This window comes from Sander vitreus, chromosome 15 (assembly GCF_031162955.1).
Source record: "Sander vitreus isolate 19-12246 chromosome 15, sanVit1, whole genome shotgun sequence".
Classification (NCBI taxonomy): domain Eukaryota; kingdom Metazoa; phylum Chordata; class Actinopteri; order Perciformes; family Percidae; genus Sander; species Sander vitreus.
Genome location: NC_135869.1, coordinates 16,622,025 through 16,639,160, shown reverse-complemented (window position 1 = coordinate 16,639,160; position 17,136 = coordinate 16,622,025). Strand labels below are relative to the sequence as shown.

The following is a 17,136-nucleotide window of genomic DNA, read 5'->3' as shown; positions in this document are numbered from 1 at the left end:
ATAAGTAACAAATAATTACACATACACAGAGTACAGTATATTATACAGTAAAAGTACAACCGTAGCATACTATTTTAATTTGGGTGACTAACCCAACAATAGATAGATAGATAGATAGACAGATAGATAGATAGATAGATAGATAGATAGATAGATAGATAGATAGATAGATAGATAGATAGAATAGATTGATGTAAAGTGTGAGTGAATAAAATAAAATAAAAGATTTGGTGGTGATTTTTAAATGATTTAGCAAGACTAAGACAGCGCTACATCCCAAAAGAGGGAGCCAAAACCTTTCCATGCACAAAGTCTTGTGAAAACATAGTCTCGCTTTGCCAGACCTTCCTCCACCGCGGCGCTGCGGAGGAGGGTCTGGCTAGTCCACACAGCATTCCGGGATGGGAGAAAAATGTGCTCTGGTTAATTGGCATTTCTTTAAACCAATCACAATCTTGAGTAGTGCTAAGCACCGGGAAAAGCCGCGGAGCAGCTGCAAAATAGCCTCGGGAAGGAACTTGTTTTGGTGGATTTACCCTGCAGAGATCTGAGAGAAGATTAACCATAGTCCTCATAAATCGACCGGAGTTTAAAATGCCAACACAAAGGAAGCCCAAGGCAACGGATGTCCGGCTTAAATTTGTGAAATCCGGCAGAATTTTCGTCGGCAACAGAGCAATCCCGGAAGTGGAAGGTCGAGGATGTAGACTAACTAAAACAGGACAAACCAAAAAAAAGAAAAAGAAATGATATACATTTCAGACTCAAGCAAGCATCATTTATACCATTGGGAATGAGGGAAGGTTGTTGCTCCCCCTGTTGGGATGTATTTGTTGCGCTGGTTGCAATCATAATTAACCTCACCTGTGTAAATTGATTGAGGAATTGCCAGAATATGCTGAAGAAGGGGGTCTTGCCCAAAACGTCTGTCTGGCAATATTAAAAAGGTAAATTGGAATGCTGTTCTGCTTTTCTTATTGTCCATATTAAGGATCCAGCACCTGCAGTCTCCAAAGTCTAATAGTGAGTTGATCGAGTCTTTTTTTTAAAAACTATTTCTTACCATTTCTCTCTCATTTCAATTACATCCTCATCCTTTTCTGCATTGAAATTACATTTTTGACAAGCTTTTATGCTGCTAGTTATGCCCCTCATGAAAGGCTTTGAAAGGGTTTCTTGGAAAAAACACAAACTGGTCCATCTTTTAATCAAGATGAATTTATCACTAATAGGAACTTTCAGCTTTGAAAAAAATGTAATGTCTTTCTCTGAGACTTCATTTCCCTGTCTTTTGAATAGAATGAGTGATTTTTATGTGTTTAGTTTATCACAGAGTTACTGCAGGTCAAAAGTTGAATACCACATAAATGTAATATTTTATTTGTGGGCATTTGTAGGCGAATGTGACAGCGCAGGAGTAACAACCTGTTTGTATTTCAGGGACACAGATCAGCTATAATGTGATTTTCTTTCTCAGCTAAGAGGAAAACATGTTCTTCCGTAAGCCACCAACACCTCACACTGTCTGCACTCAGACTCATTTGCCTTTATCACCCTCATGGGAATAATTCAGTCATACAAGATACAGCCAGTCTCTGGTTCACTGCTAAGGTCAGGCCAGATGAAGTATACACAAGCCTTTGACGTACAGTAGTTGTACTGGCACTGCTTGGGGTAGTACAAGGCTCTCCAGGAAATGCTGTTCAGTTGCCCAGTCGATTATGATCATTCCCCAGAGAAACCATGAAAAACAGCAGCATAAGTTTGGCTTCCCAAATACTTTGGGATGTTTGCCATACACCATAATTGCTAATTTCCTAGAAGGAAGGTTTTGTAAATCAGAGTAAAGCATGTAATAATAACTATCCAAAATGTGTTTAAATTGAAATGTGATGAAATGCTGAGCCACAAGAGATATTTCTTGCCACAGTACTCCACAGTATTTCCCAAGTGTGAACATGTGTACAATAAATTGGACTTTGCTAAAAACAAAAAAGCATGCTGAAAAAAAGTATTTGACCTAGGGTAAAGATTAAATCAGGAAGAAAGAAAACATGGGGAAACATTCGTCTTTTCTTCCTGACCTCACCTTGCAGCCTCTCTTGAGACTCAGCTTGAACAAATCTGACTCCTTTTTGCTGCATGAGTTGCTGCTTTGACTCAGATAAAACAGCAGATGTGAAGTGGTTTACTGACGAAAAAACGGGTGAAGTTCATTTGGGGCAAAGCTTTGTCAGTGATTGGTGCCCTCGCAGTATTGTCACTTTGAATTGTTGACACACTTTTCAGCTTCAACCTAAAACAACACATTCTGTCCTTGGGCAATTTAGGAGTTCCCTACCTGTCTGCACACATCTTCCATGTTGTCTTTTTATTGGTCAAATTTGGGGTGTTTGTTTCCATTTTGCAGTACAGAGTTGTCTCTGTGAATAAAATGTCAGACTAATACAAATCAAATCTCTGATCCACCATAGCTTAAATAAAAGATGGTACTGTAAGGATACTACTGTATCACATTTAAAACCATGCTGCTAACTGACAAGATGCATAAAGCAATATCATACTGGATAGATTCTGCATCATTATCCACATTAACGTCAAATTATTTTCCTCACAGTCTTATAACCATGTATTATTATCTTGTCCATTAGAGTATATGAATCAGTGAGAGGCTCAAAAAGTACTAATGTGTCATCTGCTGTTAATGCACTTCAGTGTCTGTTGAAGGCACAAGCTGTCAAATTTATCAAGTCATTTATCAGTTAACAAGTAGGTCAAACTGTGCGTGGACGGATAATAGAAGAGTAGAAGAATAGAGTATTTTAAGTTAACAGGATGAAAGCAATTGAAGGAATTGTTTTTAGCTTTGTTAAATTGCTTTTCTGAAGAAGCAGAGTAAGGATTGAAATAATGTAATACCTTAATTTATACCATAAGTGATGCTTGAGTTTTGACCTCTGTGAAATTTCCTTTCTGTCACTGTCATAGTCATTTTGAGGCCATTACAAAAGCAGTTATATCCTGATTTGAGTAAATTATTGTGAGTAGTCCGGCTGTCTTTTTTTTTATTTCAATCTCCTTTGGAAACGATACGCAAACAGTGGTCGACAAAAGCATTTCTCACTATTCAGCTGACATGACTGCTTGAAAGTTTTGAGATCATTTTGGGAATTCTCTTTCTGCTGGGGTTAGATGAGAAGATTGATACCACTCTCATGTTTGTACGGTAAATATAAAGCTACAGCCAGCAGCTGGTTAGCTTAGCTTAGCAAAAGGAGTGGAGACAAGCGAAAACAGCTGGCTCTGTCCAAAGGTATCAAAATTTGCCTCAAAGCACCTCCAAAGCTCACTAGCAAAGTGTAAAAAAAAAAATCATTTCATATAATTTATGTGTCGGGCTGTTTCTTGGCTATGCTTCTGTTGGTTGCCTGGCAACTGCTCAGAGGCAAGTAATAGTCCAGCAGTTAACCCCAACGTAAAATGGCGAATTATCGTTTTTACACCTTGCATTTTGTGACTGTTGGACAGAGCAAGGCTGGCTGTTTCCACCTGTGTCCATTCTTGTGCTAATCTAAGCTAACCGGCAGCTGGTTTCATATTTAACATGCAGATGTGATAGTGGAATCTATCTTTTCATTTAAAGCTATAGTGCGTAGTTTCTGTCTCCCCCATGAGGAATTCTAAGAAATGGCAACAAAACTGTCAGCGTGTCCACATAACACGCCCCCACCCCTCCACCACGCAGTTGCTAGTAGCCAAAGAGGACACGGAGGATTACAAAAACATGATGGACTCTACAGAAGAGGTAATTATCTTCACTTGAGCTTCTGTGCGAAAGTCACCGGATGACACAATCTTCTGAACATAGCAATACTGATAGATACGGATAGAGTTTTGTGGAGCTGATAGTCTTAATTAGCTTTGTGGCAACTCATTTGGCAATGGCTTGAATGTAACGGACGTTTATTAATATCAAAAAGTTACGCACTAAAGCTTTAACCCCGCCAGTAAGGGAATTTCCTAAAATGTCAAACTTTTCCTTTAAAGGAAAATTTCAACTGCCATTTCTACTGTTGTATATCAGACATTTTATTCCCATGACTATTTTGAGCCACACAGCTGAGCACAGAACAGTCACGTGCAGTGAAAGCTCTTCTTTTAATCTTCCTCACTTCCCATCTTCTTTTGGCTCAAAGACTCCCATCCAGGCCTGTGAATTTACCCATAGTCACGTCAGTCACTCTGCCTCAGTGCTTCCGCTCCAACCACCACACTATCTGAGATATTGGATTTATTGAACTTATTCTGTGTTTGATGGCCATAATATGATTGCACATTTATTTGATTTAATTTGGCATGCTTGAGACCAGGCCATGCATGGCTGTTGACAGACTATTAGGCCATGGTGAGGAGGATCTCTCAGATGAGGCTGTGTGTGTGAGTGGTGAGTGTGTGTGCGTAAACTGAGAGGGTCTTCTTCATATTACATGGGGATGTAGTAGCTTTGGTAGATTGGGTTGCTTCAACCCAGTGTGTGTGTACCCAGGGGACTCTGCTGTGCTTCAGAGGGACGATAACACAACCTCTCAAACACAGCTAATGAGCTCTAACAACCTGACTGATGACGCTCGTGCATTAACCAAAATCAATCAGGGTCTCTCTGTCTCTCTGCTCGCCTCTTCTTTACCTTCTATAATACAGAGTAAATTATGCTAATTTATCCAAGCAGCAGGAAATGTTTTTGTGTAGGTTAGCAATGCTTTTGTATCGGTCATGTCATGAGCCACACTTGTATAGGCCAAGGAAAAAATGATGTGGGGAAACATTTGTAGTTTTGAATTATGAAGGGGAGAATATTTAAATGTACCCACATCTACTTGCTGAGTTTGCAAATTGGCACTGTCTGCATCACATTCCATTTAAAAGAGGCAATTACTTTTAATTGTACAACTTCAAATAGTCCAGAACCTATTCATTTTCAAAATAATTAGCCTACACACTTTTTTCACATTGCGTGTTAGTATTGGGATCATTTTTAATTGACTCCCAGGCCTAAAGGGATCAATTAATATCACCAATTTTTAAAGGAACACACTCACTCACACACATCACTGCTCTTAAACATGCCCAAGGACATGGTAACAAAATACACTAATGGCTTTCCAACACCTTCGGATCTTTTGTTATAATTATTAATATTTCTACTGTTTTCATGTGAACTTAAAATGTGAAGTAAATGCTGTAATGTAGGCACCAGCTAACCTCCAAGAAAGGATGAATTGGTTAATGCAAACAAGTCCAGTTTTGCCTTATTTTGTTTACATGAGCTGCTCCTGAGACTGGCAGTGGCCGTGCTCACTCTCTCGGTGTGGGTGGAGTGGTGTGATGAATGGGAGCTGCCTGGTTAGGTGGATTTATACGACAGTAAAAGAGGCTGGCAATTGATGACTCTGTAGAGTTTACAGCTGAACAAAGTTAGAAAAGAACAGTTAAGATAAGCATGCAACACAACCATTGTTTCCTGTGATTGTTTCCAAACAGACAAAAGTAGATAACCATTTAGTTTAGGGGGTTGGCTTAAAAAGACAGGCGCTAAAATAAAGCGTTTCAGACATAGGGTGAATACAGGTATATTAAGACAGACAGTATGAGAAGAATTATGTGTTTTTTTAAACATAAATTCATGTCAACATGTTCCAGTAGAAACCAAACATACAAATATGAACCTGAAAATTAGCATAATATGGAACCTTTAGGAAGCTTACTTTGTCATTCTTCATTTTGTGCTCTTTTGGACAAACAGATTCAAGTAGCCTACTTTACAGTAGTAATTGCTTTTTAAAACCAAAACACTGATATCCTTTGTAATGTTATAATTTAATAGGACCCAAAGCACATCACTCAGATCACTCATACTTTTAACTAATTTAGTAATACTTGCATGTGGTGCATGTAGACATATAGAATTATAGTAATATAGTAATATAATCTAAAAATAAAAAATATAATCTTAAGTAGTTTGGTGACATGGTGAGATATATGAATGTTAAATTATTTACAAACCTTCTGTGCTCTGTGCCTCTCCAGCTGTGCCATACTAAGGATCCTGGGAACTGATGATAGCACAGGAGCCACGCAGCTGCCCTGAAAGCCTGTCAGAGAGAGCTTAGGATGGAGGTTAACACAGTGGCTTTATAGCCCAATCGCACGCAATCTGTATGTCCACATCAGGCCACATGCCAAGTTCACAGGCATCAGGGAAAAAACATAAACACCACATCCATTGACCTTTCCCCTAATATATTTACTCCATGTGCATTATGGAGTGCATACAAGATGCTGCTTCCACCACCTCCTATCTTCTCATACCCCAAGGACATTAAATTGTTTCATGCTGAAATAAGCCCATGGGGGTCTTTTATTAAAGGATTTTGCGAAACAACATTCTGTGCATAATTAAGGACATGCCAGTAATTTTAAATAAATATTATAAGGATTTTTTATTGTTGTTGTTGTTGTTGTTGCTAATATCACAAATGTGCCACTGGATGTTTCTCTCATAGCTCCATATACAACTCTAATTTTGGTGTGCAGTCAAATGTTCAACCACATTTCATCAGAGTTCATACACCTGCTTTTCTTGCATTACAAGTGCTGAATAAGCAGTCAAGTAATTTTCAGCCTTTTGAGACCAGGTTGCATGGTCTCAGCAGGTTCAGAGAGTATGACCATGTTAATATCCTATGGTTAAAATGGGCTTTACGTTAATTACATTTATGTAAATGCCAGTGATCTGGGTTGCTCAAGCAGATATTTCTAAACCATAAAGTTTAAGAGCAGCACAGACAATGCAGTGAATGGGACAGGTTTTGCCTGCATCTGTGGTTGACATTTGAAAAACTGGACTCAATTCATTTGCCTATTAAAATTTAGATGCACAAATGAGCAACAAACAACCAGGATAGAACCACTGTTTTATCAATTTCTTAAAAATTGGTGCACCATTGGAAGGTTTGGGAAATTTACAGAAATGGTCGGACACAGCCTCCCTAATTCCAACATAGGAAAGGTGTGGTGAGACGGGTTTTCCGAAGCTATTCGAACCATCCGACAAGCAGCCCTTAAAGATACTGATAAGTTGAAACTGAGCGCTTTTAATAAGTCAGTGTGAGGTGACCTATCCAGTGGCCACAAAAGGAACAGTGTACTATGAAACAGCACCTGACCCCTGGGTAGAATCAATACTCACATCTCTTATAGGGCAACCTAGCATTCAGGTCCAGCTAGCCACTGTGCCTACATCAACAAGCCAAGGAAGTCGATCTGCACATGCTTTCTCTTTTCAATTTTAACATTATAAATGTGCACTAATACAAAAGACATACCACGTATATACCTCTTTCACGTACATTGTAATTTATTCTTTCACTATTTGGACAAAGTTTGATAAGCGGACACAATATATGATAATCTGTATACACCTAGAACCCAGTTAGCTTTTACTGATTGGTTCCTCACAGCAAATATACTGTACATACTCACCTTAAAGAGAAAATCAAAAGGAGCATACTGATTTGGGCCCCTCATATAATACATTCAGACAGAACCACTTTGGTCCAGAAAGGGGAGTGACCAAAGCCTCTGGCTTCAAAAACATACATGGTTATGGTCACAGCTTAAAATACACATTAGTTTGAAATAAAATTAGAAATATTCTTTGACCATACTTATATACCCTAGTGAATACTATTTTACTGACAACATTCCTTTGTTACTGTGTCAGTATCCAAACATTTGGCTCTGGAAAAGAAAGACACTGGAAATTCACCTGTGGGCAAGCAGTGCAGTGTGTGCGTCATGCTCCCAGCTCTATTCTGATTATTTGGTAGCTACCTGCTCTATTACAATCCTCAGCAGACGCCGTTAAAAAATATTTTTTTCACCGACTCAACACCAGCACCTGGCTGAAGTGTAAATACACAGAGCTATTATCTGAATGACAAACATGCTGCTGTTGTGCTCTAATTTAGCTATGAACTACAACATGACACAGGAATCACACTGAGAGTAGCTTCCATAATAAAACCTTCCTTATGCCTTATATAGGCATGACTTCTGGGAATATATGCTAGAGTGGAAGTCACAACGACCTCTGACCTCTGCTCTGTGTGAAGCGAGTTGCACTGGTTTATATCAACCCATCGCTTATCTAGCTGCAGCCTATGATTCATTCATCATTCATTACTCCACAATTTGAAATACTAAAACTACACACATTTACACCCACCTAAAAATATACACACACACATACATGCCAAGAAACATATTAAAAGCAATCAAATAAATCACATGTATAAACACACATATAGAAACACAGTATTTAACAATTAGAAATTAACATTGTGCAAATAGCCATACATACGAGGTCAAGTTAGTTCTGGCAAAAGGCTTAGCAACTCAAAGATGAATTGATGCTCAGCAGGAGGCTTCCCTTCTTTAAATATAAATGCAATGTATTCAGAAGTACCACTGCTAATTTAGGTTTCTTTGTTACTAGAATGCTTAAAAGGTTTTGTTCTACTTTTAGGGTGCAGTTTTGTTCTTAGTGTTCACAGCCCCTGCACACACATGATAAGGCTGAATATTAAACATTGTCTGTACAGCAGTTTATATCAATAACGTTTTATTTCCGGGATTGTTCAGGTGCCGCCGGAAATTCTACCGGACGTCCCTTTTTGTCAGCCAGATGTCCATCACCTTCAGCTTTCTTTGTGTTGGCATTCTAAGCTCCGGGGGATTTCTGAGGACTATGGTTAACTGCTCCTCAGATCTCTGCAGAGTAAATCCAGACAGCTAGCTAGAATATCGGTCCAATCTGAGTTTTCTGTTGCACACCTAAAACAACTTCTGAACGTACACATGTTCCACCAAAACAGCTTTACAGGTCATGTCTATATGCTGTGTATTTTTGTCCTTCATTTGAGTGCACAGTTTCCCCAATCATCTTTCATCTCAGGGGGTCGAGTGGGCTACTGGGTAGAATTTCATATAGTACGCCAGCACATATGAGTTAGACAACATCTTGATGGCAAAGGGAAAAGAAAACATGTATTGGCACAGAATTGCAACTATTCCCCTTGAAAATACACCTGGCACATTTATACAGCTACAAAAGAAGCACTCTGCAGTATCGAAGGTTTAGACTTATATAAAAAAGTATTTTATTGTAAAACACCTAGTCAAGCGATGATCATTTTAGCTTATTTATAAACCACCCCATACCATCTCTTGACCTCTTTTACCGTAATGTCTACATGTAAGCCAGGAATGACCTGGTGAGAGCAGCTGCCAATTTCCAATGTCCCCTGGATGGGGCCGCTTGAGCAACACAGTAGTCACCTTACTGTAGGTACAGCCAGCAGAATATTTCTTCTTTTTCTGTACATTTTCAGCAAAGCCAGTATAGGAAAGAAACCATTTACCAATATCAGAGCAAAGTGAAAAAGGAAGAAAAAAAAACTCCCTACCATCTTGTTTTGAGTCACTTGTTTGGTCTTTTTTGTGTATGCAGTTCAATGTCCAGTTTGCCTTTAACTTCCAGTACCATAAAACACACATTTGATGCACAGCACAAATGAGAGCAGAGGCTCAAGCAAAGACCCTGTTTCTTTTTGTTGTTGTTTTGTCTTGTTTTGTTGCCGTGTTTCCTATTTGAGGTTTCAGGGTTTTTTTATTATTATTTTACATGACTTATCTGCCTTGAGATGCCATTGTTGTATTGTTCAACATGCAGCAGTGTCATTCACTGTCCAACACACATCTACAGAAATCCATTTACGAGGCTTGCAGCAAGTTAGACATCTCAGTGTGGGAGTCTGCTGTATTATTCTTTGTTCTCTGGCTTAGAACCGCTCAGTCTCCCAGTGACACCATTCTCTGGGCAAAGAGCGCTCAGCTCTTCATAGCCACCCAGGGCAGTATGTCAGAGCTAGATGAGAGCTCAACGCCCTCCAAGTTTCTTTATCAAGTTCTTGTTCCCAACTCCTTTCACAGGTGGCTCTCCACGTTCTCTCTCTGACCCTCGTAACACTGCACCTTGTCTGTAAGGTTGATGTCTTCCAGTAGGGTGCAGTTGCTGATGGTTACCTCGTGAAGCGGGGAGGCACACTGGTCTGCCCCCTTACGGTGGACCATACCGTTGTGGCATCCAGCCACAAGCATGTGCGTCTCCTCAGGGCTACAGACCGGGGAAGAGGTTTTGGCGATGTCTGGGAGATGAGGCAGTCGAGAGACGTGGTTCAACAGGCTAGCTGTCTTCGTGTTGGGGGTATTGCTGTAGGTGTGGCGGTATTCCTCCTCGATGTTCCTCCCTAGCTTCCAGCGCTTCCACTTCTTCAGGATCTCCGACTGCACCTTAGGAGAGGACGGAGACGACAGCAGAGGTTATTAATGTGTTCTCTTAAAAAGTACTGTATAGAGTCGCTGGTGTGGTGAATCCGATTCTTTACTACGTGCGCATGGAAGAAGACCTGAAGTGTCCCTTCAGAGTAGCTGTTTATATACATATCTTTAAGTCACCAAAAGAACAACAGTTGCTGTGCTCATGACAGGAGATTGTTTGAGTCATGCATTCTACAACATACATTTCCTGAGCTCCTTTCTTGAAATCACACGTCATGTTTATGTACTTCACACCTCCCTTTGCTGTGTAGAAGAACTTGCCCCCTGGTGTTATCTCCTAACTATTTGTCAGGAAAACATGATCCTTTGATAATATGAGACTTTGATCTTCTGTCTCTCAGCTAAAATCCCTCAGACTTAATCAGCTCACTAATGTAATAAGCTAGAATCTACAATCTAAAATGTTTATTTCCCACATTAATTTCATGACGGGAGAAAAGCCGGGGTTGACAAAAGTGATTTTTGTCGTGCAATTGAGGAGACTCACTTCTTTGTTGACAAAGCAGTACAAGATGGCCACCAAGAGACCCTGTGGAGACAACCAAAAGTGAGTCACTCCCCTATCATTAACTCATGACAGCTACAATATTCACTCACACATTATTTTGAAAATCCAATGTTTGAAGCTATGAAAACTTGACGCCATGTGTTGTAGTGCATCTTTTGGAGGCAGTTGCAAGTTTGTTTCTTTATGACAAACCCACAGTGCAATCACATGCACATTAGAATGTCTTCAGACTTAAGTTGAAAGTCTCATGGCTGCGCTTGTCGTCTTGTCGCTCTCTTCATCAAGGCGATTCCCCTGGTGATTGGCTGTTATCTTGACACACGTCATCTGTGTCCCCTCAGCATAAAGGTCACTGTCATTATGTCCCCGTGTGACACAGCCAGTTAGCAGCACAGACAGCAGTACATTACGTTAATGTAATCCCTCCTGACACATGAGTAAATACAGCTCTTCTAAATTGTCTGGGGGAAGGGAAACTCAGACAAGCAGCAACTTCTGAACGGATCGCTGAACAAGCATCTAATACGACACTTAGACAAGATGAAAGATATTTGAATATTTTGTATAGCGTGAATTTTGAGATTTGGATTTGGTTAGCAGATAAATGTAAATCTCAGCTGCAGTTGTGCGTCTTACACTTCTTGTTAAGTTAAGATTGACTCCAATGTAAGAACAAAGGCTGTGCTTTAAATTTTCTTTTTTATCCTATTGCATCATGTCTTACCCTATTTTCTCCTGCATTGCTCAGTTCTCCTATCTCTCCCCCAAACACATTATATGCTTTCTTTTTCAATGTTGTGTCAGTACAGGAAATACAGGGGGAATTATGAACCATAAGATGCCTCATCAATGCCTCAGCTCTCACTAGAACCCCTAAGCTAAATGGCGATGCTGAGTTGTTTCATAATCGGTGTTGTCGTTGTTCTCGAAAATGAAAATAGATGCTTTGGTTCAAGTTCTTTTTTCAGAGTCCAACCTGGAAGGAGGAGAAGAAGAGGTCGCAGAAGAGCTTGGTGAGACGCAATCCGATGGTGGCCTTGGTGGACTCGTCTGTGACAAAGATAAAGATCACCGGATGGATGCCCAGTAGAGGGATCAGGGTTAGAGTCGACTTAGCCAACCTGAGATGGATGGAGGGGGATGAGAGACAAAGACAGAATAAGTGGAGAGAATAATGTAACGTAAAGATAGAAAAACTGTTTTAACATTTAGACTCACCTGAATTTGTAATCTGTGTATCTCATTTGGTGCGCTCGAAGTTTTGACACAAGAATTTTAATGATATGGATAAAGATAAGGAAGTTGATCTGTGAAAGACAAAGACACCGGTGGTGATAATAACAGTTTTAATTAGATGACAAACAGATCTTGAAGGCCATGCAAAAGGTTTTGTTTTATGCGCAAAGGTTTTGAGACACACCGCGCTGAGACTTTGGTTGCCACCCCCAAAAACACCGGACATTGTATTTGAAAATCACAACAGCAATGTGTTTTTTCCAGAAACACAGCATAATGCACACACTCAGAAAAAAAACTATTTCTAATGAAAACTGTTGAACAGGGAAAAAGGAAATCTCGGATGAAAAACTAAAAACTTGGCAGGGAAACCAAAACTCTCTGCTTGGATTAATACCAATAATGATAAGTACGAAACAGCTTTCGCAAAGTTTTTTTGTGATTTGAGTAAACTGACTGACTTTATGATTATTAAAGCGCATTGTGAAAGGGAACTCCTTCACAGCAGCTGACATTTCAGGAAACAGTTGGTGTTCCTCAAATGCAAATCACTCATGACATGACCTTTACATTTACAATTAAAGTTGTTACTGGTAATTTGCAAGTACCTGAACAAAGGAAGTGAAAGGACCTAATTTGTACAGTCCAGCCATATGTCTAGGCATTTTGTCATTAAAAGAAACATTTATTTGCAGTATTAATACTTTTTTTTTCAGTAAAACCGCTGGAATTAGCAAAAGTTAGATGCCAAAGAACAACTCACAATTACACCAGTATGTACCACTTAAGTTTCATGATGGATGAAATGCAGCTTTCTCTATCTCCTTGTCCTCAAGATTATAAGAAAACTGATTTAACTACTCCATATACTGTATATGCGTTCACTGCAATGTGACAGTATCTTTATATGTATGTATGTGTTATTTCATATTTGCGTAGACTTTGATCTTTGATCTTTCAATAGCAAAATCACATATTCTTGCAGCGGCACACACACATACATACACATACTGAGTGAAATGTTCTACTGATGTGCACCTTAAACATACTGGGATCAGGGAAAAGAGGGAAACACTGAAATGGGAAGCCGCCCTCCCATCTCTGCGACAACTCAAACACAGGAATTCCTGTTAGATACAGGCCACTTAGAAGGAGGATTAATGCATGGAAAATGCCTGGATGTCTGTAACTGGCCGGACATAAGAGCATGAAAAATTAGTCTTATATAAAGGTCAGAACTGACCTTTTGTAGAGCACACCTACAATAAAGGGCCTGGTCACACGTATGGAAAGGGGTTAGCTAAACTGTGTAGTACCAAAAATCATATTTCTTTCATTCAAAAACCTTTGACTCTTAAGATGTTTCCCCAGATGTTTGGCCTAAAGGACAGACATCCTTTTACACTTCATGAATAAATGAGGTGTGTTTAATATTGTATAGTGTATGAATGGAATGAAAAAGTGGAAGAGTAAGTAAAGAGTGGTCGGTAAATATGTGGGTATTTTAGGGTAATTGCACTTTTTTTGTCAATGTATTGTCAATGCAAAAATAATAAGAAACTTACAGTATATGGCAAAAATGTAATGGAAAAATAAATAGTAGACAGCAACAGAATGAGAGCGAGGAAGGGGAAATTACCACGACTGCCACCAGAATCGGGGAGCGGATGATCCACCAGTAATTCATGTTTATATTTTGCCCCCAGCACCTGAAAAAGAAAAGCGTTGGAGCAAAGATCAGTCAGAGACAACCAGAAACACCTCCCATGCTTTCAAACAAGGCTCACTCTGTTACACATTTTGTTACACTGTTTTGCAATTCTGCAGAAGCAGAAAGCTTTCCTCTCCCTGGATGATGAAATGTGAGAGACTGACGTGCACCGTCATGTTTTTTTTTAAAGTTTTAGTTAACAATGCAATGTGTCCTTAAGTGTGTATGCTAGACCCCAATAGGTTGCATAATAAAGTTTGGGAACATAAAATATTAAAAACGTGCAAACACAACTGCTGTTCTGACACAGTTTCCATATTTGGCATCCTGCAGAAGATAAAAAAGTGCCTGTGTGAGAAGTTGAATTCCTCCTGTTAAACTGACCGTGAGCTGATGAGTATCAACATTTAAGAGAAAGACCATCTGCCAAACTGTCTGATGGGTCTAATGGAAGGAGTGAGGGAATGGAGAAAGAGAGGGAGAGAGGTAGAGCGCTGTGGAAACTTACTCTTGATTTTCATATAGGTATTTAGCTATCACCCAGGGCACGAGGAATATTAACGGGGTACCTGTAAAGAAATAAAAGCTGTCTAAATGCAAAACAGTCATATTGTACACCAACCTTACAACCGTTCACATTTATCTGCTTTCATTTAATTTCATCATCATACAGCACCTTGCATCCCCTGACTTATTACTCCACACAAACACACACTCCCACACACAAATACACACTTGCAGACACCCAGCTCACCCCAGCCAATGCACAGGTAGATTTTGAAGTAGTTCCTCTCTGTAAACACAGTGATGACCAGGAGGTTGTGGAGGTAGATGCCTTCCACCAGCAGCCAGTAGCTGTTGGCCATGATACTGTACTGCATCATCACCATGGCGATGCGACAGCTAACCACCGTCTGCAAAACGGCAGCAAAGTTTATTTTACACATGATAAAATATCAAGTTGTCTGCTGTTAAACATTATTTAGTGAGAGTGATGTGAATGGTGAGATCAGTGCTGCGGCAGGTGGGAGCTCATTCTGCAGCCAGGATTCAGACAACAGCAGCAACTATAAACCCAGTGTCAGCTAGCTGTGACCCCCAAACACAAGCACTCTACACATCAACTCATGTGGCTGACTCTCCCCCTCTTATGAATAATTAGCTGCTACAGTTATATTTGTGGTTACCATTACACCTTTACAAGAATACCATTCCATTTCTATTCGTACAATTTACTTATTTATAGAGTTGTACTGTACTGTTATACAAATCATAATTATGGCAGCACATACCAGGTAATATTCTTTGTACACTCTTTTAAAGACCTTATGTATGATGTTTTTATATTCTATTATTATGCACTACGGATAGACCGATTATCATCCCTGGCCGATTATCGGGCCGTTTGTTTGCAGATTATCAGTATCAGCGTTTTTGCCTGATAACCTATCAAGTTAATTAATTAAAACGTGCGCTACTTTGGCTCTGCCACAACTCTGTGTCTGTCTCTCTGCTTTGGTTTCACTCACCACTGAGTCTGACTTAATGTCCCACCCACAACACTATCTGACTATCTTTTACTGTGTATTATGTTAAAAGTTTCTAAATTATAATAAAAAAAATTAGCTTAAAGCATTTAAACATAGTTTTGTGTTGGAGTTTGTTACATTCCAAAAACCTAATTTTGACTTAAAGATTTTAATTTTCACTGTAAATGCATATCCATTTCAAATATTGGTCATCGGTTTCATTAACTACTAATAAACAGGTATTGGTAACGGCCTTGAAAAAACAGTATCAGTCGACACCTAAATTATGCATATTATTTATAGGGTATACAAACATAATGGCTGCATCAGATAACCAGCATGGTAATGAGTACTTTGATGCAGACCATAGTCCAGTTGTAGATTAAATTATTAAAGATACAAATTTGCAGGATTGTGCAGCTTTGAGTGTTTTTTGTTGTGTTTGGCATTGTCCCAAGTCCTCAGGGATTGTACATTGAGGGAAGGTAAATGTTATATTGCAATTTTTAAAATTGCAAAACTACCCAGGAAATAAAATTGCACTACTCTACTTTAGACACTACCCTCCCTAAAGAACACATAACCCTGTGAAACACCTCCTTTATAGCTTGTTGTTGAGCTGCAGATCACTACTGACCTCATTGTTGACCAGTAGCTCCACCGGAGGCATCGATGCCCGGGGGAATCCCTGCTCCTGGTCACTGCTGAGGTCCTGCGATGTGATGTTGGCCTCCAACAGAGCGTCTTTGATGAGGATAGACAGCGCTCGTAGGATGAAGGAGGCAAACAGATTCATGTGGATGTTGTTCCTCATGCAGTGCAGTTTCCTGACGAATGAGAGGCAACAATGATCTACACGATAGTCTGTCTTTTTTTCACTGTAATCATTCACAGATACAGTTTGAGGTGTTGGGAAATAGGGTTATCCCACCGTTGAGTTAGATGAGGAGATTGATAACATTGCCATGTCTGTATGGTAAATATACAGTAAAGCTACAGTCATCAGCTGGTTAGCTTAGCTTAGCACAAAGACTTTAAACAGAGAAACTCCAACACCTCTGACTAATTATCGTGTTTGTTTAATTCATACGAAAGTGCCAAAGTGTAAAAACATCAATTCACTGTTTTACGGGGGATTATAAACCAGACTATTTCTTGGCTGGGAGATGTTGCCAGGCAACCAGCAGAGATTCCAGCAAGTTACTGTTCAGAGCCAAGAAATAGCCAGCAAATGTCATTTTACACTTACATATAATGTGTTCATTAGTGAGATTTCGAGGTGTTGGCAGGCAGATTGTGTTAGCTTTGGACAGAGCCAGGCTAGCGGTTTCCCCCTGCTTTTCAGTCTTTGTGCTAAGCTAACCGTTTGCTGGTTGTATTTTTCTCATGGCTCTTATGTATAATTAATGAACAGACATGTATGTGACCAATCATACTCAATCAACACTCCACAGCATATTTCCCAAAATGGTTAACTATTCATTTAAATGTAATGTTCACCCTCCCTGCTGTGTAAGTTTCCTGATACTTTACCCCATTTCTTAGAAATTATTTCAACCAAAAATCCTTATTACCTGAAGAATATAAGGATGCCAAGTGCCAACACCAAAGCCACCAGTGATAAGGAATAGCCCACTGTATACATGATTCGAATATGGCCATAGTACTGCTGGAAATTAAGACAAACACAT

At 39.6% G+C, this 17,136-nt stretch overlaps 1 protein-coding gene across 2 annotated transcripts in view; it reads right to left on the bottom strand.

The window, feature by feature from the left end:
- Window positions 1-7,393: 7,393 nt before the first annotated feature.
- The window catches only part of gcgra (glucagon receptor a), a 40,031-nt gene continuing 30,288 nt past the window's right edge, over window positions 7,394-17,136 (bottom strand). For both annotated transcript variants that reach the window (XM_078270270.1, XM_078270271.1), the window contains exons 6-14: window positions 17,020-17,114; window positions 16,083-16,272; window positions 14,671-14,830; window positions 14,425-14,485; window positions 13,845-13,914; window positions 12,188-12,276; window positions 11,946-12,090; window positions 10,949-10,990; window positions 7,394-10,413 (exon numbers count right to left, since the gene is read on the bottom strand). In XM_078270270.1, the coding sequence (XP_078126396.1) occupies window positions 10,048-10,413; window positions 10,949-10,990; window positions 11,946-12,090; window positions 12,188-12,276; window positions 13,845-13,914; window positions 14,425-14,485; window positions 14,671-14,830; window positions 16,083-16,272; window positions 17,020-17,114 (1,218 nt within the window). In that variant the 3' untranslated portion in view covers window positions 7,394-10,047. The remainder of the gene's footprint in view (window positions 10,414-10,948; window positions 10,991-11,945; window positions 12,091-12,187; window positions 12,277-13,844; window positions 13,915-14,424; window positions 14,486-14,670; window positions 14,831-16,082; window positions 16,273-17,019; window positions 17,115-17,136) is intronic.